At 39.3% G+C, this 24,495-nt stretch overlaps 1 protein-coding gene and 1 long non-coding RNA gene across 3 annotated transcripts in view; one reads left to right on the top strand and one right to left on the bottom strand.

The window, feature by feature from the left end:
- Nucleotides 1-10,618: 10,618 nt before the first annotated feature.
- On the bottom strand, nt 10,619-12,812 carry LOC110744217. The gene is made up of 2 exons (XR_002524557.2): nt 12,752-12,812; nt 10,619-12,010 (listed from the first exon to the last, which is right to left on the bottom strand). It is a non-coding gene; the product is annotated as an uncharacterized LOC110744217 (long non-coding RNA).
- Nucleotides 12,813-12,867: 55 nt separating this feature from the next.
- ANK3 (ankyrin 3) overlaps nt 12,868-24,495 on the top strand; it is a 704,392-nt gene continuing 692,764 nt past the window's right edge. The window contains exon 1 of one of the 2 annotated variants that reach the window (XM_031652657.1): nt 12,868-13,127. In XM_031652657.1, coding sequence (XP_031508517.1) covers nt 13,071-13,127 — 57 coding nt within the window. In that variant the 5' untranslated portion in view covers nt 12,868-13,070. The remainder of the gene's footprint in view (nt 13,128-24,495) is intronic. The other variant, XM_031652632.1, reaches the window with a different exon arrangement.

Below are 24,495 nucleotides of genomic sequence, written 5' to 3'. Positions count from 1 at the left end.
TCTCACCAGGAATCAATGGTGATAATAATAACCATGAGAGCAATCATATCTGTTTAGTGAAGGTCCACTATGTGGTGAGCGCTCTACACAAAGTCTACCTAATCACTATAGCAACAATTCACGGTAGGTATTATTATAATATGTTCTCATACATAGGTTAACAGAGGCTTAGAGAAATGAACTCTTTTATACCAAATTCTACAGGTGATCAATGATGGAACATACATTCAAACCAAGGTCGGCCTGATCTCACCAACTCTTTCCATTTTGCTACATTGTTTCTGATCAAAAGAAAATGTACCCCCAAGTACTTAGCACAGTGTTTGGCATGTGGTAAAGTCTTAGCGTTGGCTTTTATTGATATCATTGTACATTTATGTCTATGGCTATGGCTGCCCATCAGAGTGTACGTGGAGCAATGTCACAGGCATGGTGGCCTAGGGCCCAGCAGATGGAGAGGGCCCCTTTGGCCTTTCCACACCCCATGTCCCTGAAGAGCTTCAAAGCCATGCATATGCTCTTCTGCTTCTTTATCCTCCTCCCTCGACATACCTGATCATTTCCAGAAATGAGAAAATAAAGGGGCTGTAGCCAAAAGAATAAGGAGTGGAGAAAATGCATGCATAGACAGTCTGACCCTCTTAGATTGAGCCACTCTTCACCTGGCATCCTGTCAAGGCGATTTCCCTCTCTCCCTTTAAAGGCCCCTATGCATATCTCTCTGCATGCACTGACATCGTCCCAGAAACCTCCATGCCTTCATCTTCTACCATACACCTACTGGTGTCTGAGAGGCAGAGGAGCAGACAGGCAGTAGGATCTGGGGAGGAAGAAAGAGGACCCTTTCCTGAAAACAAATGTCTCTGGTTATTTTCTCACATCCTTGAGAAAGTTGAACAGGTAAGGCAAGCATGTGACACACATGGTCCCTTCCCTCCATCTCTGACCTGTGACAGGCATCACCAATGGATGGTGGCACTCTCCATTGAACTCAGACCAATGAATTGGAGGTAACACAGCAGAGGAAACTCGTTTGGCATGCCTAGAATATGACATGCATTTGATGATGAGGTACTCTGTGATCTCTTCTTAAGTTGTGAATCCACTTAGTAGTTTCTGAATTCTACCCTTTCATTAAAGCCCAGGCCCCATCTTACGCATTTTGAGAAGCCACTCCTTATCATATTGTTGTCTCTCCTATATTTCCCTTCTTTGATACTGATATATTCAAGGGAGAATTCAGAGTTTGAGAGGGCTGAAACTTGACAACAGTTTTGTAATATTTTCTATAGAGAAAATGAAAAGATAATTTAATTTTTCCTCTGGGTTGATCCAAATTTGTTCAGAAAAAAATATTTTGGCTTCAGACTTATTATTGATTATGCCATGTAAATTTTCAAGGTGTTCTCTAATTTGGGAAAACCATTATCAATTTTATTTCATACATGAGCTCTAAGATTTTAGAGCATCTCAAGTTTGCTGTGCAGTGTGTAATCAGAAACAGTCTTATGGGTAAATGACACTCATTGACCAGTTCATCCTAATGTCCTCAAGTTTTATTTCTAAGTGGGATGCATCTAAATATCTAAAACCATTGTGGGTAACTCATCATGCCCTTGCAAAGGGCACCAAGCACATATCGTGGCGCACCGAGTTAGGCATGTTCCTTCCCAAGCACTATGCGTGCGATCACCTCAGTGTGGGCAAAGCAATGTTCCTTCTGAAGCAGGAGCCAGGCCTTCTATTCAGCTATGTGTCTACTATCAGCTCTTCAAGGAGGCTCAGAGAGTAAATCCAATTCCTTTACAACAGATAAGAAAACCAAATCCTTGAAAAATGCCATGTTACTTACCCAGAAAGTTGGAGGTAGAGCCTGGACTAGAATCAGGTAGATACACTCTAAGATTCATGCTGTCTCTCCCCTTTCCTTAGGAAGCTCAGCGTGTCCTGGGTATTTGATAAATATTCCTAAAGCTCAGCATGTGCTAGGTATTTAACAAATATTCCTAAAGCTCATCATGTACTGGGTATTTGATAAATATCCCTAAGTTTCAGTCCTCTCAAAACATCTAGTAAAATGCCTAAAAGAATTCAAATGCATATCATTTAATGAATGAATGAGCAACTAAGTGAATGAAGAATATAGTTACAAGCATCTCCAAATATTCTGGTTGCTCTTTTTAATATTTTTTATATTAATGATGTTTTATATTAATAGCCATGCTTTATTTAACTAGATTTCAAGCTTTTTTTTTTTTTTTTTTCCTTCTAAGATTAAAGTCTTGATGAAGTCATAGAATGTCAGTACTGGAACACACCCTAACAATCATATAATTTAATCCTTTTTTGTATTCAGTGGATAAGGAAACTGAGATTGAAAAAACTGAAGTTATTTATCCAGAGCCTTAGAGTAGTTCTTCTAAATATTTATCCTGGCCTTTTATGATACTTTTTAGTATTACAAGATAGGTGCTTCTCATTTCCTTTTAATAGGCTCAGAATTTAGAGTCTGAATCTGCCTTGAAATCAATCACTTCAACTGTCCCCCACCCCCTTATTTTTCACTTAAGACATTGGAGTATTTATTAAATATCCTGTGTGCTCAGTGCCAAGGGGAAAGCAGAGACATGGTACCTACCCTACCCTACCCTCAAAGAACTTATAATCATATATCTTCATAGAAACACATGACCTTATTTATGACAGGGCATAATTATGGGGAAATTTTGTCAATTTCCCCTGCATTCTGTATGGAATCAAAGTTATTTCTCTTTTAGACCACAACGTTTTCATTTTTAAATGAGACATTTGAAGAATGGCACTCTAAAAGCTAAATCATTTCAGCAAGACTGCCTGTCTGGACAATCAAATTCTACCCACATCAAGATGGGGCTCTCACTTTTACGGGTATTATTCATTAAATGGAGCATATCTTCATCTTTGGCCATTGAACTGGCCAAACATAGTTCATGTATTTTGTTTTTGTCTGCTGTGTCCGTGGGACTATAATTTAAGGGATGTGAATGGAACAACACAAATCAAACGTTTCCCCGCAAAAATGCTATGATGTGTGTCATGGGAAATGGCCTCAGCCAGTCCTGGGAGGCAGTAAAATGTGACGAAGAGCATGAGAGTTTGGTTAATAAACCTTAATTTAGCAAATATTTATAAATAATTCTTAAGTCCTTACTATATGCCAAGCACTACTAGACACTCAGAGTCAATATAATGGTGAATAAGAGAGAAAGAGATCCCTGCTTCTATAGAACTTATATTCTAGTGAAGTAGAGAGGTCAAGAACAATAGCAAATCTACATAGTAATAAGCACTATGCAGAGAAAAAAAGTGTTTGATGATAAAGCATAGATTGGAGGATCAGGAAATGCTTTTTTGGGGCAGGGGGCAGGGGGCAGGGAGTGACTTAGATGCTGTGATGACCAGAAGAAAGCAAATGAGAAGGACTTGGGGGAAGAGCAGGGAAGATGATCTGGGCAGAAGGAACATCATGTGCAGCGACCATAAGGGACGAGACATGGCTCAGAAACAGAGCTTAGGCTGGTGTGGCTGGGGCCTGCAGGAGAAGAACAATAGGGCAAAGATGAGGTCAGAGAGGCAGGCAGGGGCCAGACAATGTCAGACTTTGTAGGCAGGGTGAGGAGTTTGGTTTTAACTTCAAAGGCAAGAGAAGCCACTGTAGGGTTTTTAGTAGGGAAGCCACATGATCTAATTTACATTAAAAAAAATCGTTCTGGATGCTGCTAGGAGAGTCAATTGTAGGGAGGAGGAAGGGAAACAAGGAGGCAAATTAGGAGACAATGACTGTACTGCATGTGAGAGACAGTGGCCACTGAAAGGAGATGGGACTGTCATATGGACAGACAAGGCTACTTGACTCACTGGCTAGGTGAAGCTGATCAAATCAGTCTTCTAAGCATGAATATTCTTTCCTACAAAAAGGGTATAATAATGTCCACTTGGAAATTTGTTCTGGGGACTAAGTGTGATCATCCCCAGCACATACTAAGTACACGGTGACATTTTAGAAAACAAAAGGATAGTGTGCTAGCAATCTGGATCAGTAGTCAGCAAACTATGGCCCATTCAGTCCACCACCTGTTTGTGTGGGTAAACTTTATTGGAATATAGCCATGTTTGTTTGTTAGGTATGGCCACTTTCACATTACAGTAGCAAAATTGAATAGTTGCAACAGAAACTATAGTGGCCGGCAAAGCCTAAAATATTTACAATCTGGCCCTTAAAATAAAAAGTTTACTGATCCCTGATCTAGATTGTAATGAAGAGTAGAGGGTAGAAGGAATGTAAGAGAGATGGGATGTATCTGTACAAGGAGGCAGATAGTTCAGAGAAACAGTAGTGGTGTGTCATGCACTATATTTTGTAAGTGCTCTGCCAAAGAGAAGGCCCCAGCTATAAAGACATGATTAATAAAAGGAAGCATTTAAAATAAACTTCAAATGTCATCATCACACAAATCAACCAATAGTATGTAACATTTATATAGTGCTCCTATATTTCCATTATGTTCATCAATAATTTTACTAAAATAATTCATTCTAGATGCATAATTTCAGGGTAAGAGAAGACAAGTAATGGAAAACAGATAGCAATCAATTGGAAGAACCATAAATAAAGTAGAGAGTTCATCCATGCAGTCAATAAATATTAATTTAGCACAAAATTTGTACTAGGTCCAGTGCTAGGTGGTGGGATATACAATGGTAGACATTACAGCCACAGTCCTTGCTTTCACGGAACTTTGAGTTTAATGTTTCCTTTTGGGGAAGTACTGCCCCCAGGTTTGTGTATGGAGAAATACCCTCTCCTCCCTCCTCAAGATGCTTTATCGCCATGTGAAAGAAACATTCCAAAAAAGATTAATTTCTCTAGCACCTTAATTGCCATCTGCCAACAATTTTAATATAACTGTTCAACTCTACTGTAATTATGATGTGAATGGCTCTGGGGTATGACACCCTTTTGGAGTATAGAAACATGTTTAACTATATGCAGAAGCATGAAAGGTATGTGCTCAGGACAGAAAGTGATGATAATATGGAAAGAAGGGACTACCTGGGCTGAAGATTATGAAGACTGTTTCTCTAGTTTCAATTTTCACTAAGTTGATGATCCATAATTATGGTTTTATTAGTAACCTGCGGGTATCTGGAATAATTTCATATGGCTTTCCAAAACTTTCAATGTGAAATTTAAGCAAGCTATATACTGTATTTGAAAGAGTGGGCAAGGAGAAGAGTGTGGCAAAACAAAATGATCAGTTACAGGATGTCCAAGTAACCAAAAATTTTGGGGTCTCTCTGAGAGTGGAGCCAGAGTGGCTGCACATAGTTTTGGGGAGTGTGTTGGTATGTTTCTATTTTTATTAAATGTACTTACTTTCTGGTTTAAATAGAAAACTCCAGATTTGAAATTCAAGACTTCATATCACATAAGTAGTAAATGATTAGAATTCCTAGGTGAAGAAGTTCCATACAAGGCCATTAGAAACAGTTTTATAAAATACAAAGGCTAAAACAGGCAATTCCATAGGCACTAGAATCAAAGCATGCATGGAGTAGATCAAGTACCTTCATGATGATTATTTTTTCCCTTTGTTCAGAAATAAGATGAAAACAGGTATGAATTGAGAGAGCCTGATTCTGGTTTAGAATCAGAATGGAGGAGAGTAAAGGGTGAAATGAGCAAGAACTAGGAGGAGTATGTGGGAAGAAACAAAAATAATTTTTTTTTTTTTTGGAGACAGGGTCTCGCTGTTGCCCAGGCGGGAGTGCAGTGGCACAATTACAGTTCACTGCAGCCTCCACCTCCCGGGCTCAAGTTATCCTCCAACCTCAGCCTTGGATATAGCTGGGACCACAGGCATGCACCATCATGCCTGCCTAATTTTTAAGTCTTTTTTTTTTTTTGTAGAGATGGTGCTTGTTCAGGCTGGTCTCAAACTCTTGGGCTCAAATGATCTATCTGCCTCAGCCTCCCAAAATGCTGGGATAACAGGTGTGAGATAGAGCACCTGGCTAGATGAAAATATTTTAATTGAAAGTCTGGCCCTTTTTATTCCCCCAAATTCTGTTCTGATGGTGTCACTTTTTTTATTCCTCTTCCCCTGTGTCCTAGATGCCATGCCAATGAACAAAATAAAGTTTCTCTTTTCTTTCCCAAACACCCTCAACTAGAACCAACACAGTTCAATTCACTGGGAAGTCAGGCAAAGATAACAAAGTTCGCTTTTCCTTATTAATAAGTGGCTAAAAGTTACCAGTTTATTTTCTCTCACTAGTTAGTTTTGCTTTATGTTAACTTTTTATGTGTATTTTTAAGGATTGATATGACCATTATACATATTGCCATGACTTTAAATGTTTTTGAAATCCCAAAGTGAATAGAAAGAAGTGATGAAAAGTTCTAATCAAAATGTGGAGATAAAGTAGAATGAATCACACTGATTATTTTGTCTTCTGTAACTCTGCTATGAAGTTTCTTATCCTATTTCATAAACTACTTTGGGGCTGGATTTTTAAAATCAACAATAAGTTATCTCAAATATGTTGAGTCAGACAATGTTTGTCATTTTATAGAATACATCAGATAATCTCTATTTCCTTTCAAATGTTTAGAAAAAACTTAAAGGATTAAGAAATGGAAATAGACACTAAAATAAGTTACTTAACCATATTCTACATGGGATTGCAACACTAACTCGATAAATAAACACTATACTCTCGTTCCACTTGACTTTGATAAAAAGATTGCTAAGCCATGATCTTTATTGTGTATTTAAAAGTATGAGTTTCTACCCAGTCGAGACCATACTGGAGGGGAAAGGCCAAAAGCCACAGGAGAGAAAACATTTTGGTTCAACTTTGTGCTTGGTGAGCTGTTTTCCCTCATTAAATTCACAAATTAAGGGCCATATTTCTACATACTATCATACTCCCCATGGCTTGTGGTAAGCAAATATATATCTCTTCTATTTGAGAAATGTTTTCTATTACTTCTTTTGTGAAAGAAACACATATTCATTAAACATCATCTCTTGAACTTTACAAAAAATTCCTCACAGGCTAAAACTTTCTATATTAACTCTTGTTTCCTTGTTTCTTGGAGATTTCATAGACACCACGTAAAAAAGCAGCTTTTCTCTCTTGCTAATGGCCAGGTAAAAAAATTCTGCTGTTTAAACATAATTGTTAGTGTCTAATTATAGTAGAAACTACTCTGGAAGGAATAGTGTCTCATTGTAGCTGTGGGGAAATGTCATAAATTCGGAAGCTGAGTGAGGAAGAGGAAAGTTCAAACCCATTTCTACTGACAGTTCTTGATAACAGTAGGTGGCTAAAGGATAGGGGATTAAATAATATTGAATCACATAATATGAGACTACTTTTTGCTTCTCTTTCCCTCCTGATAATATCAAGGAGAAAATTTGCATCCCTTTTTGGTTTTCGTGCCCCTTTAGTGCTCGCTAAGTTTTCTTTTTAACAGAGAGGGGTTCAGACAGAATACAGAATAAAACAAGAAATGTATAATAATGTTTTCATCCTGTGTGTTTAGTGTAAGTGGAAGTGATTTTTCCTAAGGTACTAAAAGAAAGTTTCTTTTAAAGATAAATGTGTTTAGAGCTTCCAGATAGTGGAACATGTGGAGGTTTCTGGAGAGTGGCCCCTCGGGGAGGGCATGGAAGCTCTACGCTCCTTCCCCCATGCCTTGCCCTATGTACCTCTACATCTGTATTCTTTGTAATATCCTTTATAACAAACTAGTAAATATGAGGCACTATGTCATTCCTTATGATACCAAGTAAAGTGAGAGTCCTGTTGTCCATGGTCAGCCAGCCTGGGACTGTTGGGGAGGCTCCGACCATTTATCCACTACAGGAAACACGACTAGAGTTTGACCAAATTTGTCCACATTGGAGGGAGTCTAACTGAAACACCAGTGGCTTATGCATCGCACCATTTGAAGGACCCAACAGTATGACCACAGTGTCATCCTGAGGAACAGACCAGAATCTCCAGCTTCAAACAGTGGATGCCTAGGAAGGAAGATCTATGACTACAGACAGAAATCTGGTGGCTGTAACTGGACAGTCATGGTCTATGTGACCTTGACTCAGTGGTTGTATTTCCTTGTACCTCAGCTTCCCTTTAATAAAATGGGATAAAGGTTAAAATATGTGTTTAGATAAAAAGTAAATTAATGTAAATAAAAACATTAGGTAACAAAGGTGGTACAAGAATGTGACAAACTAGAGGATCCGGTGGCTCACGCCTGTAATTCCTAGCACTTTGAGAGGCCTAGGTGAGAGGATTGCTTGAGCCCAGGAATTTGAGACCTGCTTGGGCAACATAGTGAGACCCTGTCTTTATGAAAAAATAAAAAAATTAGCTGAGTAGGGTGTCACGTTGCTGGTAGTCCTAGCTACTGAGGAGGTTGAGTGAGCTATGATTGTACCACTGCACTCCAGCCTGGGTGACAAAAAAAAAAAAAAAAAAAAAAAAGACAAATGCCATGAAGTGACTGAGTTTGGAACCCACTGTTACAGTTCTCTAAATAGAGATTAACTCACATTCCACCAGACTTCATCTTAAAAACAAAACAAAACAAAAAACTTCCCTTCTTTTCTTTCTCTCTCCCTTCTTCCTTTCTACCCTCTATCATTTAACAAAATGGATTGCTAGTGTGTATAATGTGCCTGACATTGTCTTAGGCATTGCAAACTCAGAAATGCAAAGATTAGTAAATATATCATCCTCTTTCTTCTCAACCTGCTCAATCTCACTGGAGAGACAGAAGTGCAAAAATTATTCTACGGTTAGAAATGTGACGTGCATGCAAGGTATAGTAGCCTAGAGGAGGAACAGTCAATTGGGAAGCAAGGGGAGGTGTCAGGTTTCAACCTCAGGAATCAGTTCTACGAAATACAGTCCAAATTCAAAACTACACCCTTAATTTATTCAGCAAACTTCGAGTGAGCCAGACACTGCATTAGGTCACGGTGATTTGGACATGAAAAAGATAATCAAAGCATCAAGAAGCATATGATTAAAACATAGGCAATGAAAGCAATGGTTATCTAGGTCTATAACCCTTATCTGAAACCCCTGAAGGTAAATACGTTTGCGATTCAGAATTTTTAGAATAGTGATATGGTACACACACTGTATATCACATAATACCAGTAAAAGGGCCTGGGGAAGTACTTCATAGTTAAGACACAGAACTGGTCATACTAAATGGGAAAAAGACTATAAATAACCTCATATCAATTCTGTTTAGGTTTCTAGTTTTTGTAATTGTTTAGATTTCTGAATTGTAGAAAATGTTTGGGAACAAATTCTTCAAAATTGTTAGAGGCATGCTGCAGGGTGTTTTGGCAGAACAAAGGGCAACAAACTACATTGTAATAGAAAAAGAGTCAGGCTTCCTCGAAGATGTATTTTCTGAGAGGAGTCTTGATGGATGAATGGGAGTTAACCAGACAGGGAAGATGGGTGAAGCAGATAACTGGAGGATGGGGAGAAGGGTTTTCTAGGCAGAAGAAATGGCTTGTAGAAAGACAATGGCCTTGGTGTTTGCAGGGAACTGCAAGTAATTCATAATGGCTGTGTGTGTGTGTTGCCTGAGGTAGAGGGAGAAGGGAATGGAGATGGAAATGCTGATGGAGAGCAACTGAGATGTAGTGGGAGAATTGGACAAGGACCCATGTTGAGTTAACCTTTATTGTGAAAGATAGAATGAGCTACTAAGTAAATTTTTTAACATTGTATAAACATATGAACAGATTTGAAATTTTAGACAAATCATAAGATTGGACAGAGCTGATACACTACACAAAATTAGGAGGATATTGAAGTCGTCCAGGTAAGAGATGATGAGAAAATGCAAGTTGGCATGGTTTGGCACATAGTAATTGCTCAATAAATCATAGCCATTAGAGAATCAAAGGCAGGGATGTAGTGGAGATGTATAAGAAGGGACATTTAAGGACTCAGTATCTGATTGGATTGGGAGGTAGGGGGCAGAGTCTCCTCCCCTGACTTCAAGGTCTTGCTTGCTTGGTGGTGCTAGGCTAGGGAGCATTGGTAGAGTACATGATTCTGTTGTCCTTGGGAGTAGGAAAGGAGAAATGGCATTTTCCCTTTTGGATGAGATGAAATTGGGTTTGGGATTCAGGGTAATTGTCTTAGTTGGATTTGGGAGTCATTGTGTGATAGCTAAGCTTTAATGTGAATGAGATCACAAAGAGAGAGCGCATGATGTGAGAAATAAGGCAGACCGAGGTCAAAATCCTAGAAGATGTTTAAGGAGGAGATAACAGTCAGCCATACGAAATGATCTTGAAAAAATAACCTAGGTATGGTCTAGAAAAGTCTTTCATGGCTGTGGCAAAGAGGAGATGAACCATAATTTGAAAAGAGAAGTTTCAGTAGCTGAGGAAGGGCAGAGGCCTGATGACTATAAATAAAGTAGTGTGCAAGTGAGAAAATAGGGACCCCAGTGTCAACCACTATCCCTTTAACATACTTAGCTGTGAAAAGAGAAACAGAGAGGAGGACAAACTCAGAGACAAACATAGGCTGCGTGGAAACATTTTTGGTTTAGTTTTTAAAGGTAGGAGAGATGTTGCCAGCCTGTCAGTTACTTCTTCCAGTTAGCTTTTCAGCTGTGTCGCGGCGTGCCTCGGGAGGAGGGGAAGTGTCTCTGATGCTCCTGAACACAAGTATTTCTCAGAAACAGACGGCCAGATAAACAGACTGGCCTGGAATAGCTCTACAGGGAAGCACCCCTTTCTGGGCTTCTCTCCCAGGTGCTGCTCCTTGTGCTAACTTCCTGTAAGAGTTTTTTCTCTCTCTATTGTCTGCCTGGCTGGCTGCTTGCCTCTTGTTTAAGATGGCTCTTGTGGCTGTATCGGTGCCAGGGAGTTGGCTTGTAAAATACCTGTGTCTGTGCAGGCTTTAAACCAAGGTGATGCGCTTCCCAAGCCACCAGCACCTGGCCCTTGTAGTCTGTATTGTCTGCTTCACACGTTCGATTTGGGCAACCAATTCCTATGAGTGCCCGAGGGGATAGAGAACTAGGCCAGGCACAGTGAGAGATAAAAGAAAACCTTTGCCCCAACGGACCTTAAAATCCAAGGCATAGGATAGTCTTGGAAAGAATGATGACAGTGGTTCTTAACTTTCTGGGGACACATAAATCCTTTTGAAAAGTTGATGAAAATGATGTGCTTTCACCCTATGAAATAGCACATGGAATTAAACATAAAATTTCAAGAGGTTTATGGACTTGCTAAATTCCGAAGTGGTTTATAGAGCTCATGTTAAGAATGCCTAGAGAGTTATTGTTGCTCTATTAGTGTGTGATCTTGGCTAAATAATGTTTCTGAGACTCAGTTTCCAGATTATGCTGCCTGTCTTGCAAGGGTTTTGTGAAGACTAAGTGAGAAAACATGAATAAAGTGCTTAGCACAGGGTCCAACACCGAGCTAATGCCCAACAAATGTTATTTCAGTTTAATGTGTGTTACGGAGAAAATGAGCAAGATGTTAGATGGGAGACATAGCTAACTCACTGCAGTGTTCTCTAGTAATAAAGTCATTCCGGTATTTAGTCGTTACTTGTTGGCAAAAGTATGTTTCCCATACTTTAGTAATTCCCTGCCTACCTTTTGAAAGTTTGCTTATCCCAGTCCCACCTGGACAATTACCCTTTTAAAATATTTTTTAAACATATATACTTGCTAGGAAAGAACTTCTGGATCCCTACCTTAAATAGAAAACCCACTTTCACTTGCCTTAAATATAAAATAACAGTAACAATAAACGTTGGAACTAAACAATGAAAATGAAACAATGTTATAAATTCCAGTTAGATACCAGTGCTTACCTAGGGCTTTGAGCCTGGAGCCTGCTCTGTGATAAAAGGGAGTTTACTGTTTGAGAGAGAATACTTCTTCTTGTATACAGAAGAACTGAAAGAGAATCCAAAAAGGAATCCATTTCTTACTATGTGATTCACAGTCATTTAATGCCCTGGCCCTGCTCGGTGCACTAACTAGACTTATCTTCCGTCTAGTTCATCCTAAAGAGATGTCCTCCCTTTAGGAGACATTAAGTGAGGGTAATTGCTCCCCTCGCCCCACGCCAACTAGAATAGTGAATTATGTGGGGGGCAGCGGCCTTATATCCACCTATCCCACCGGCCTTGTCCAGGACAGGAGTGCAGCAAAACCCTTATCATGTGAGCTCCTAGAAACAAGGACACTCAGAGGTCCCCTGCTCCCCATTCCGTTGCTGGATCAGATTCAGTGCCTCCCTCACAACCCGGACAGCTCCGGAGTTTAATATTTTAATTGGGCAAGTAGCTGAAGCAATCTGAGTGCTGCCAGGACCTCTGCGGGGTGGAAGGGAGGCTGTGGGCATTGCTCAGAAGCTATCCGCCTGGGAAACTGCTTTTATATAGATTGTACGCTACAGATTAATAATAATAAAAATGCAAAAACAAAATTGCCTAAAGATGATTTTATTCCCTTAAGCCATGTTATTTTTTATTATTATTATTATTATTATTATTATTATTATTATTATTATTATTATTGGGGGTGGCTAATGAAACTCTATTCAGCAGCCCAGAGGAAAGAGGACTCGCCCTCCATCTCTTCCTGGAGCTGTCTCTGCTGCCCCTAGTCACCCTAAAGCCACCCGCCTCTTACCCTGGCTCCTGGGCCCTGGCCGACTGGATGTGATCACGGGGAGCTAGGTGCAGCGCAGCCTCGGCCTCCGGCCCAGCCGCACCTCTACCTGAGCGGGGCCCGCCCCCCGCGCACCGGCCAGCGCGGGCACCTGGCGGTAGCAGCGGACGCAGCAGCAGGAGGAGGCGCCGCGCGGGGCGGGCGTCGCGGGGCCGCGCTTGGCATTCCTGAGTCGCGGTCGAACTTTTTCCCAAGAAGTCCCACGTTTGGAGGCCGGAGGAGCGGGACGGGGAGGAGAGACCAGAGTTCCTGGAAGGAGCAGCAGCAGCAGCCCCACAACATGGCCTCCTCCGCCTTATCCTCTCCCGCGGGCGCAGAGGACTCCGCTCCTGCCCAGGTGAGCGCCGCGCCGCCCCCCTACCTGTGGCTGCCTTCACCCAGGGGCACGCGGGGACCCGGGCGGGCGGGAGGCCCGGGCCGGGGGTCCCAGGCGCCCTGGAGACTCCCTGGAGTCCTGCCTTCCTGGGGGTGCCAGGCGGTGCCGCGAGGCTCCTGGAGGGCGAGCGGAGGGGACCCGGTTCCTGCGGATCGTGGGGGCCCAGTTGCGCCTGGAAGTTGCGACCCGGGAAAAAGGCGAGAGCTCGAACTCGGTTCCAGTGCTGGAGCATCCCCAGGAGAGAGGGGGGCCCGAGGACTTGGGGCTTCTGCTTGGAAACATTCGTTTAGAAAAAGAAAAGCGGGCCCTGGGCTCAGTACGCCCTCACTTCGGTCTCTCGTTTTGGGGCTTCTCTGTTCCTGGCTCGCCCCTCCAACTCCGTGCCAGGCTGAACCCTTCCTAAGGACACGATTAAAGCAGGCTGCAGAGGCTGCATGTTTGGCGGGGAGGAAATCACCTGGTTCTGAAAGTTACCTTCAGAGTTAGGCGTTGTTTTTTGTTGTTTGTTTTGTTTTTTCTTTTTCTTTTTTGAAAGTGAGTAGATTTAACTCCCTGAAAGTATAGAATGTACTTTATAGATTCAGACAGAAACGTGCAGAGCAGGGTGGCTCTCGTGGCAGTACCCGGGGATGGCTTTAGTGGGTTTACCTTCTCGATCTCCGAGAGCCTTGTAAAGGCATGCAAACAAAAACACGAAGTAGAAATCGGGTGCTTGACGACCAAAACCGCAGCATCAAGGTAGTCTCCTTCTTTCCACCCCACACCCCTCAGCAGATTGCCACCTTTACGCCCGGAGGCGTTTAATAGCAATTTTGGCAACGGTGTGTATAATGTGGCATAATTGGTTTAAAACACTCGCTTATGTTTGCGTGTGTATAGAATGGCTAGGGAAGGGTTCCTGAGAAAAAATAGTTGTCCCGGGAAGGGGAGCTGGGGAGACAAATGAGAGGGTGAGGAGGGAGACTTACCTTTCACATACCTTTTAGGACTTTTGTTTTTTTAAATCGTGGGCTTGCATTACCTATTTTGGCCAAAGAATAAATACTACGTGTTTTAAAAATGAGGCACATTTGAATCGTCTTGAAAACAACAGCTCACCTAGTTTTAAGTTATGTAGAATTGCCTTTGAAACACACATCTTGCGCATGTCATGTTTTTCCTTTAGTTGTCATCTCTGAAAATCCTCGGGGAATCAGTGAGGAGTCTTCAAAAGAAGACTCTGAAGTTTGGACCAAGTCAATTGGTGGTTTTGATTGCTACCTGGATTCTGATTTTGATTTTGCTTGTTTGAGAGTGTGGGTGGTCTAATTTTGGTAGAGGTCACTTTCTCTTATTAATAAAAGCATAGAGGAGTCATCCTGGGGTTATACCGTACCTCATTCCAGGAGGGTAGGTCAGGGCAGGTAGGCTTTAGAAGGAGACAGTCTCAGAGTGGACACAGATTGCTGCTTTAGCAGTTCAGGCAGCTTTATAATCTGCTGACCTGGGCTCAAACCGGTGCATGTTTAAGGAAGCAAATTTCTGTATTGAAAGTGAATGTAAAGTTAAAACCACAGTTCTGAAACAAAAACTGACTGAAGCAAAACTATCCTTTGAATATCTGGAAATCAGCTACTAATAACTGGAGGGCCAACTTCTCTTAGTTCTCAAATCAGTGGAGGATAAATAAGTGAGGTTTGAATTTGGACTGTAGTTAGATTGTTATTTATGATGGTTCTCAGTGTTCTTTTTGTTAAGGCATAAATAAATATGTTTCATAATCTACACAGTGATGTGTTAGGCTCCATAGCAGATACTGTAGCTCAAGATCCTTCAGACAATGTAAAGGTCAATGATGTGTTTTGGAATCCAAGGAAACAGTGTGGATTCTGAATCTGTTTGCATTTTTGTGGTGGTGCTCATATTAGTGTATGTATATCTGTGGTTTTCTTTTTTTCAGTACTTTTTTTTTTTTTCTTTTTACAGTGATCATGAGTTTAAAGAAAGTAAGTGTGCCTAACTCTAGAATAATATGTTGATAACTGAGAAGAATATAATTGTTACGAACTCTCAGCAGTTTTTCCCAGGTTAATCTCCAATTAGTTACTTCTTTATTTAAAGTTATTCATTTTTATGCACAAAATGTCTGTATATTTTTGTAGAATGTGTTATTGTAATTATAGAGAATCCGTATAATCCAAATTGGAGATTATATAAAATTCTAGCCTATGTAAATGGCATTTTTACTTTTCTGAATGAAGTAAATACCTGAAACTGACAAGTCCAACCATCTGACACTTTTACACAAGATTGATTCTGAGTTAGAACACATAATGAATTTTAATTGGAATGTTTAGCCTTGATACAACTTCCCCAAACTCACATTATTAAAGTTTATCCTTCTGGAAAGATCAAGGTTACTAAAGATCTAATCAGATCTGAAGTAACTTTTCCCTGTATGTATTGACTGGGCTGCTGTTCACATAACTATATCCTTGGATCTTGCAAATGTGAATGCCAGTCAGATGCCGGGTTAATGTCAAGGTACTTGGAACAATAGGACCATTTAATTGCAATTTTTTATTTTCATCCAGTATTGACATATGAAAATAGCTTAAAAATTTTCAATTGCCTTCTATCCACGATACAATTTTAAAAGTTGTTTTAATGTAGTCTACTTTCTCCTAGATATGTGTTTTAAGTACTAGAAGCTCAGCTGTTATTAGTTATAATTTGAAAGTTCTATTAGAGCAGGCATGATGGTTTATGCCTATAATCCCAGAACTTTGGGAGGCCAAGATGGGAGGATCACTTGAGCCCAGGAGTTCGAGATCAGCCCTGGCAACACAGCCAGACCCTGTGTCTACAGAAAATGAAAAAATTAGCAGGGCATGGTGGCAAGTGCCTGTAGTCCCAGCTACTCTGGAGGCTGAGGTGGGAGGATCACTTAAGCCTGGAAGGTTGAGGCTGCAGTAAGCGATAGTCACACCACTACACTCCAGCCTGGGTGGAGTGCAGTGAAGTGAGACCCTGTCTCAAAAAAAAAAAAAAAAAAAAAAAAAGAAAATCTTTTAGCATTACGTACAGTATTTATTTGAGGACCATGCATCTTTTTTCCTGATTAGACTCTAAAAGATGTGGTAACATTTCCAAAATCTACATTCATGGTTGAAATACGTCCTGGACACTTGTCTTAGCATGCTTGAAGGTGGACAAACAAAATCTTCCAAAGGGTTTGTCCATTCAAAAGGAAGTAGATTTTTCCAGGAGTTGATCATATTCCTCTTTGACTGTGAGGGTGATATCTGTGGTACCAAAATAGAAGCAATTTGTTGATGTTTTATGGAAATTACTCGTGAATTTTCTCTCTTAGGAAGGTCTTGTATGGATTAATTACCAAGTGTCATGTGGTGTGATGGGCAAGAAGAAAGCAATCACATGGATGTTACATGTTTTCAGTTCTGAGCAGATGGGGGTATTTTTCCCAGAATAAATTGCCTCTAGTATTTGATGTATATTAATAACCTGAGGCTAAGTGATCTAGTGTTTGGAGTTAGAGCTTTAAAATATGAAATACATTATTTTGGTGTTTTTTTTTTTTTTTTTGATCAGATGATGCTTTGGCACTGTCATTTTCAGATGGTGTTAAGAGAAGGGAAGTAATGAAAAATTGGCCCTAACATATATTTTGGACCTGGCCTGATAGGGGAAGTTAATTTGAATGCCAGAACTGAAGTTAATTTGAATGCCATTGTTGAATTAAGAACTATGTGTTGCTAAATTGGAAAGGCTGTTTTCCTATGTGTTTTGAAGATAACTATGGTGATTTATTGGTAGCTATTATGTCATCTAGCTGCATTTCTGGGCTGTGGTACTTCTCTGGGGGATGCCAAGGCTTCATGTTAAGGATATACTCTACAAGTGTAGGGCTTCTCTTTCCCCACTTTTTTCATGTCATGATGCTTTATAGGGAATCTGGCAAAAAGCAGCTGTGTGATTGCAGTTTTGCTCATTAGCATCAAACATAGGGCTTGATACACATTAACTCCAATTAATGTTTGTTAAATTAAGAACCTAAAAATGATAAGGACCTGATATTCAGATTTAGTAGCAGCTTCCATTATTTAAACAACATGTACTTTTAAGCTCCTATCATGTAAAAGGCACTCTTAGGTACACAGTGAACACATGGGTTATGTATGGGTTTTACTGTTAAGTAAAAAGAAGTATATAATCCAACTAGATAGAGAAGACATATGCATCTTGAAAATATAACTGCATTGTCTAGTAATAATAACAATCATGATTTATTGTGCCTCTCACAGTAGATTCTATGTACTTCACAATAAACTAGAGGGTGAGTATTGTTACCCACCACCCCTGGCATTTTATACATGATGGCATTTTATACATGATGAAATTGACCCTCAGGAAGACTATACAAGTTGTAATTTGGTAACCTGAAATTGGGTTGGAACCTTTGTCTGGTAACTGATGGAGAGACCAATGGTAGTAAAACCAGGAGTCAAGGAATGAAGTCGCCATTCTCCAACTAACTAGTCCTGTAACCTCAGAAACGTATCACCTCCTAGGCTTCCATTTCTTCACTAGACGAAGGAGAGGGTTGGAATAAAGTATTTCTAAGGTTTATTCCAGGTATAACAATCTACAATTTAAAAAAATTTAAATGCTAAAAGAGTTATGGACAATTAGTAATAAAGTGATACATTTCCTTGTTTCTAGGAAACACTTTTTCTCCTCACATTGGCATTCCTTATGTTAGAATAATTTTCCAAATGTTTGGAACTTTTACGTTTATTGTTTTTTTAAAAAAAATGATTTCTTTTTCCCTGAAAATCTGATTTTAAAGCAATTGTGCTCCCTGTGATTGATGGCATCTTAGATGACAAAAATTTGTTAGTTCCAACAGGAAGTGGCAAGATGACATCTCAGTGAGTTTGGACTGGTAATTGAATACTCACCAAAGAACAAGGACTTGGGTGTAGAAGAACGGAGACATTTCCCATAGTAGGTGGAGAACAATTGAGAATAACTGCTTGGCCTCTGTGGGTCCTTGAGGTTTTCTTTCTTTTTTTAAAAAAGTTGAAATATTATCAGTGGTATGCTGATAAAATGTCCTTAAAAGAAAAAAAGCCCTGAGTTGTAGCATTTGCCTATTCCTACCTCTACTATGGCTGATTTCAAGTTACCAAGAGGCGATGAACATGGAGTTGGAAAGAGAAGCACAGAATTGGTAAGCACACCACTTACATACAGTGAGATGCACGGATTTCATTTTCGGTTGGATGAACAGTTTTTTTGTTTTTTTTTTTTTTTCAAATTTATATGACACCAGGTATCAGGCACACATGGGGAAGCACAGAGAAATAACTGGTTCTTACTTTTCAAAATGTCATAGTTTAGCAGACTGTTTCAATGATCTTTTAAGTAGAGAAAGGGCTCTTGCACTGAGAATAGTTGATTAGGTCTCTCTTTTTCCACTGAGAGCAAAACAAATACCAAGTAGATCCTTAAATACCTAGATTAGATATGAGAGAACTGAGGTCTGTAACTGGCTTATTTGATATTAGGATGATGGATTATGATTTTTAAGACCCTGTTTCTAAGGATGTCAAGTTAAGCATAATAGGTTCTTGTTCTGCTTGTGTATGTGTTGCTATGTGTACCTGTCTAATGATCACCTTTATTGAGGTATAATTCACATACAGTAAAACTCACTACATTTAAGTGTCCAATTTGTTGAATTTTGACAGTTATCATACCCTATCACAATAGAATATTTTTACCAGGCTGAGAAGTTTACTTGAGTTCTTTTCCAGTTAAACTCCCAACCCTCCAGGAGACTGCCATTCTGATCTCTTTCACTATAGATGAGTTTTGCCTATATACACATTTTGGTGTCTAGCTTCTTTCTCTGAGCATGATGTTTTTGATATTAATCCATGTTGTTTTAGGTATTAGTAGATTATTCCTTTTTATTGCTAAGTAGTATTTCATTGTATGAACATGCCACAGTTTGTCCATTCACCAGACATTTGAGTTGTTTTCAACTTTTGACTCTGACAAATAAAGATGCTTAGAACATTTTTGTACAAAAATCCTTTGCCTTTCTTTTGCTTGCGGGGGGTGTGTAAGTGCTTAAGACTGAGATTGTAGGATCCAAGGTTAGCATATACTTAACTCTGTAAGAAAATATTCATGTCTTATCTCACATCTCTAGGGAATGAAAGATTTTAGATCAGAGTGGTAGGGTAGAGGAAAACCCATTGGGGAAATTGTTCCTTCGGTGTTTACTTAATCAGAGAATTTTTAAAATGCAATTGTAACTATTGATGAAATGTGAATATTGAAGAAAGACATTGATGTTAAATAAGACTTTACAAGCTTGTAAAAGAAAGTATAGTTACAGAAGGAAAACAAGTTTTTAAAAACAGCTTTATTGTGATATAATTTATATACCATAAAATTCACCCATCTAAAGTGCTCAATTCAGTGAATTTTGTATATTTACAGAGTTGTACAACCACCACCACAGACTAATTTTAGAAAATTTCTATCACTCTCAAATAGGAAGTACCCATTTACAGTAAAAAAGAAAAGAAAAGAAAACAAAACAAAAACAAAACCATGGTTTTAGAGTTAGGAAGAGTTATGTTTTAGTCTGAGTTTTACTGGTGTAGCAACTGCATGACCTTGGTAAACTGAATCTCAGCTTCCACATCTTTAAAATGGAGGTGAAGCAGCTCCTTTACAATATTTGTGTAAGGATTATAACTAATGCACATAGAGCACTTGGTACATAATGAATATTAAATAAATGGTAGTGTTTGTTGTTGAACCTTGTGTGCATCGTTGTACTTTCTGTGACATTTTGTTCATATCCTTATGTCTGCCTCTGCTACAAATATCTTTGAACCTATCTTTTAGGCAGAAATTAGATGGAGTGGAAAGGAGAAACCCAGATTTTAATGAGCTGGGGTTTTCTGGCTGTACGATTTAATTGCTTGACTTGGCAAATCACTTGACTGTGTCTGTTTTTTTATATGAAGAATTAAAGTAATCACATCCATCTCGTGGGATTGTTCTAAGTGTTTGAGAGAAGCTATATGATGTGCTGATATAGTAGATGCTCAATAAATAGGAGCTGTTCTTCTGTGATACCAGAAGCTACCATCGTTGAAGTAATTACAACATTCAAGGCATACATGGAAAATTTGGATGTGAACTTTGTGCATATTTGCTGTATAATTTTTTATATTTTAGGACTAGTAGAGGGCCAGGTACATAGTTCTTAATAAAATATTTGATGAAATAGATGCATAGATGAGTAAACAAGAAAAATTATTTTCCCCATTCTTTTTCAGTTTCCCCATGTTTGGGTATCCAGGAGAAAGTTATATTTTCCAAGCTTTAGGCTCATTCACTTATCTCCTTTCTTTGTGGGGCTGGGATGGGGGGACAACAGTTAGAAACTTTCATTATAAGAACAAAAATAACACTAATTGCTTACCTTTGTAAGCAGCTATTTATGTATTTTAAAAAGTACTCTCATGTTATTTCTTTGCATTCATGTCTCACAACAACCATATCAGGTAGTTGAAGTAGAGAGTCTCATTTTATTGAAAAGAAAAGCAAGGTTCAGAGGTAGATGTGTTCCCGGTTCTTATGGAGCTAATAAGTATAACAGCAAAGCCAAATGAGGGAAGGAAGGAATAAATAGGAAGCCTTGTGTACACTGGTGGAAGCGTAGATGGGGGCTGCTGTTCTGGGAAGCAATCTGGCATTACTTAAGCAAATTGACTAGTTATCTACTCTGTGACCCAGCAATTCCATTCCTACAGGTGAACACAGGAATGTGTACCAGAGGTCCCCAAGAGGACATATCCAAGGTTGTTTACTTCTGTTTTTAGTGGTGGAAGGGAATGGGAGGTAACTGAGTGAGCATTGCTCGGGGGAGAGGAAAAATGGTGGTTGCATGTCATGGAGTTGTCTGTAGCCGTAAAAGCAAAGGATTAGATAAACAGAAGGAACTCAAATGGATTTTAAGAATATAGTGCTTGGTGAAAAAGTAAGAGTGTGAAGTACATAAACATTAAATCCTTTATGTGAGTTTAAAATTCATTAGCCCAGCACAGTGCACATTTTGTAAGAGCACTTACATAAAATGCATCTTACATAAAGATACTCTCTAAACACATTAGAATGGCTGCCTGCGTGGGACCCAGAGCATCGGAGTGGGTATGGAGATAAAAAGGAATAAAGAAAGAAAATAATGATAATGTGCCATGAACCAGGAAGTATAGTTAACTCAACCCTCTGGATGGTGAAGTTAAACAAAACTAAACAATATGTTGTTATTTGATACTGTTTGAGTTCCTTTTATTGTGATTAACTCTGTTACCACAAGGCTTAACCAAAGAGATTCTCACATTATCATTATATGGGATGGATGTTCCAAGTGAAATAAAATTTGCATTGGTTTTCTAAGTTTCAAGTGAAATTTCAGAGTAGTATCTTTTTCTTTTTAAAATGTTTACAAGACAGTACATTTTATTTAGTGTGATTTAAAAATTAAGTTCCTTGTTAATTTTGCGTTTTGGATAATAGAGACTGATGTGCCATATAGTACTGTCAGTTTTTACAGAATTGGAATGTAATATGCTAAATATTTAATTCTAAAGTGATATTTCAAGTGTTGTATCTTTATCATACTTCATGGATTTAGAAGGTTCTCAGTATCCTATTGTATCTAAAAATAGTTTGCTGTGTGTATACTATCCTTAAAGGATTTCGATATGTAAATTTTGGGGGGAGGAGGGCAAATATATCACATTGTATTGTAATACTTGTTTTCCAAGTTTACTTTGAAGTATAATAGATCACCCTTTTGTGGTGGAGGGGACTAAAAACAATACAGACTTACTAGGTGCAGTTGGAGGCCAAAAGTCCACCATAGGTCAGCAGGGCTGTGTTCCTTCTGGGGGCACTAGAGGAGAATCCATTTCTTTACTTTGTTCCACTCCTAGAGGCTGCCTATGCTTCCTGGCTCTTGACCCCACATCACTCTGACCCCAGCTTTAGTCATCACATCAATCAGATTGCTTTTCAGTTTATCTTCCCTTTCTACTCACTATTTGTAATTCTGAGATGATAGTTATAGCAAATGGCTATAATTATGTTTTATGTATGCTGCACATTTTTGTAAAATCAGCTACCTTGGTTGTTTAAAAAAAGGGGCCCTAATGGTTAAAAGTTCAGCTCAAAATGGTCAGCCTTTGAGTGTCTACCCATTGCTACTGCAGAGGTGTTGCTGGTATTCAGTAGGAGAACTCTCCTGAGAAAACAAGTTCACCCAATTATTTTAATGATAGGTATAGAAGCTGGAGAGAAACTGATTACATCTTTGACCCCAGTGTCCACCTGTTTGTGAGTGGCATACAGGTGAGAGTTTCAGGTATATCTGTAAAATGCAAGGAAAGTCTTAGCTCTTGTGTAAGAGTCTCATCTATACTAACGCTTTGTTGTGTAAGTGTGCCTCTTATAAATATCAATGAAATGTTGACATCAAAGAATGAATTTCAATGCTGTGTTTTGGTTTTCTCCGCAACTGAAATGAAATAGAAAAGGAAGGTGTTATGATCTTCAAGAAGGGATACAAAGAATGTCCAGAGTGTAAGTGGTGAAAATTAGATTCAAGAGCATGATTCCGAATTGTTCTGCCATTTAGTTTCCTCATATGCAGCCTGGGAATAATAATTCCTACTTCCTCTCAAGTCATAAGGATCAAATTGTATGATTCGGTAATTAATTCAAATTGCTTAGTGCTATGTGAAAATATTGATATAAGATTTTTTAATGTACTCTTCAAAAAATGAGCTGCTCTTTTCAATGTAATAGTTTTTCCATTGAAGTAATTTAGTGTGTTAGTTTTTGTGTTGCTATACAGGAATATTTGAGACTGGGCAGTTTATAAAGAAAATAGGTTTATTAGTTGGCTCGTGGTTCTACAGGCTTATGGTTCTACAGGCTGTACAGGAAGCACTGTGTTGGCATCTGCTCCTGGTGAGGCATCAGGAAGCTTCCAATTTTGCTTCGAAGGCAAAGACAGGCATATCACATGGTGAGACAGGGAGCAAGAGAGAGAAGGGGAAAGTCCCAAAGTCTTTTAAACCACCAGATCTCTCATGAACTCACCCAGTGAGAACTCACTCATCACCAAGGGGATGGTGTTAAGCCCTTCATGAGGGATCTGCCCCCTTGATCCAAATACCTCCCACCGGGCCCCACCTCCAACCTTGGGGATTATATTTCAACATGGAATTTGGAGGGGATAAACATCCAAACCATATCTGTTAGCATCTTGCCAAATATGATAAATAATAGCAAATACTATCTCCGTGATAATGGAACACTTTAAAATTTGACATCATAAGAGATTTGGGATTGTTAGCCTCTCTTTGAGGTTGTGGCAATTAATTTTTTTTTTAATTTTTAATTTTTTTTTTTTTTTTTTAGAGACAGGATCTCACTTTGTTGCCTAGGGTGGAGTGCAGTGGTGCGATCGTAGCTCACTACAGTCTCTACCTCCTGGGCTTAAATGATCCTCCTGCCTCAGTCTCCTGAGCAGGTGGTACTACAGGTGTGCTGCCACACCTGGCTGGCAATTTTAAATTTTATTAAACATCAGGTATGCCAGAAAACTGTGCTTTCTTAGTCTACTGAGTCCAACAGAACAGGTGCATAAGCAATAATTAAAATTTCCTTGCAGCCCTGTCCTTCATTTTACAGAGTCTGGTTGGATTGAAAAGCTGCTATGGGGTGTAAGGGGTATGAAATGGCATGGTTTAGATTGGTGCGGATGTCCACTTAAGTCTCCATGGAGACTTAAGTCTGTCTCAATGTGTATTACTGATCAGCCAGAAATTATTCAGATGTTTGAAAAATTAGTGTAATCAGTTGCTCTCTGAGTAGGGAAATTTGGGTTCAGCCTATCATTGAAAACGTATATGCGCTTGGCACAATCACTTCTGCAGAGTTTCCTCCCAACTGGTAAGATTACAGCCAATTTAAAGATTCTCCATGCTCTGAGATTTGAACTATAATGAAGGTGTCAATTAAAACTAGTACATGCTATTTTGCAGAACCCCCATGAAACTAATTTTAAGCTCTAGGTTTGCCCAGAAATTGATGAAGACTCTGCAGGGATGAGTAAATACCTTAATGTGCATTTATGTGGATTCTTGAAGCAGTTTTTATCTGTTAGTAATCATTGTCTGCCCAAGTAAGATATCTGAGTCATTAACAAGACCTTTCTCCCTGTCTCATGGAA

Source organism: Papio anubis, chromosome 11 (genome assembly GCF_008728515.1).
Source record: "Papio anubis isolate 15944 chromosome 11, Panubis1.0, whole genome shotgun sequence".
Taxonomy (NCBI): Eukaryota; Metazoa; Chordata; class Mammalia; order Primates; family Cercopithecidae; genus Papio; species Papio anubis.
This window is presented reverse-complemented; position numbering and strand designations above follow the sequence as displayed.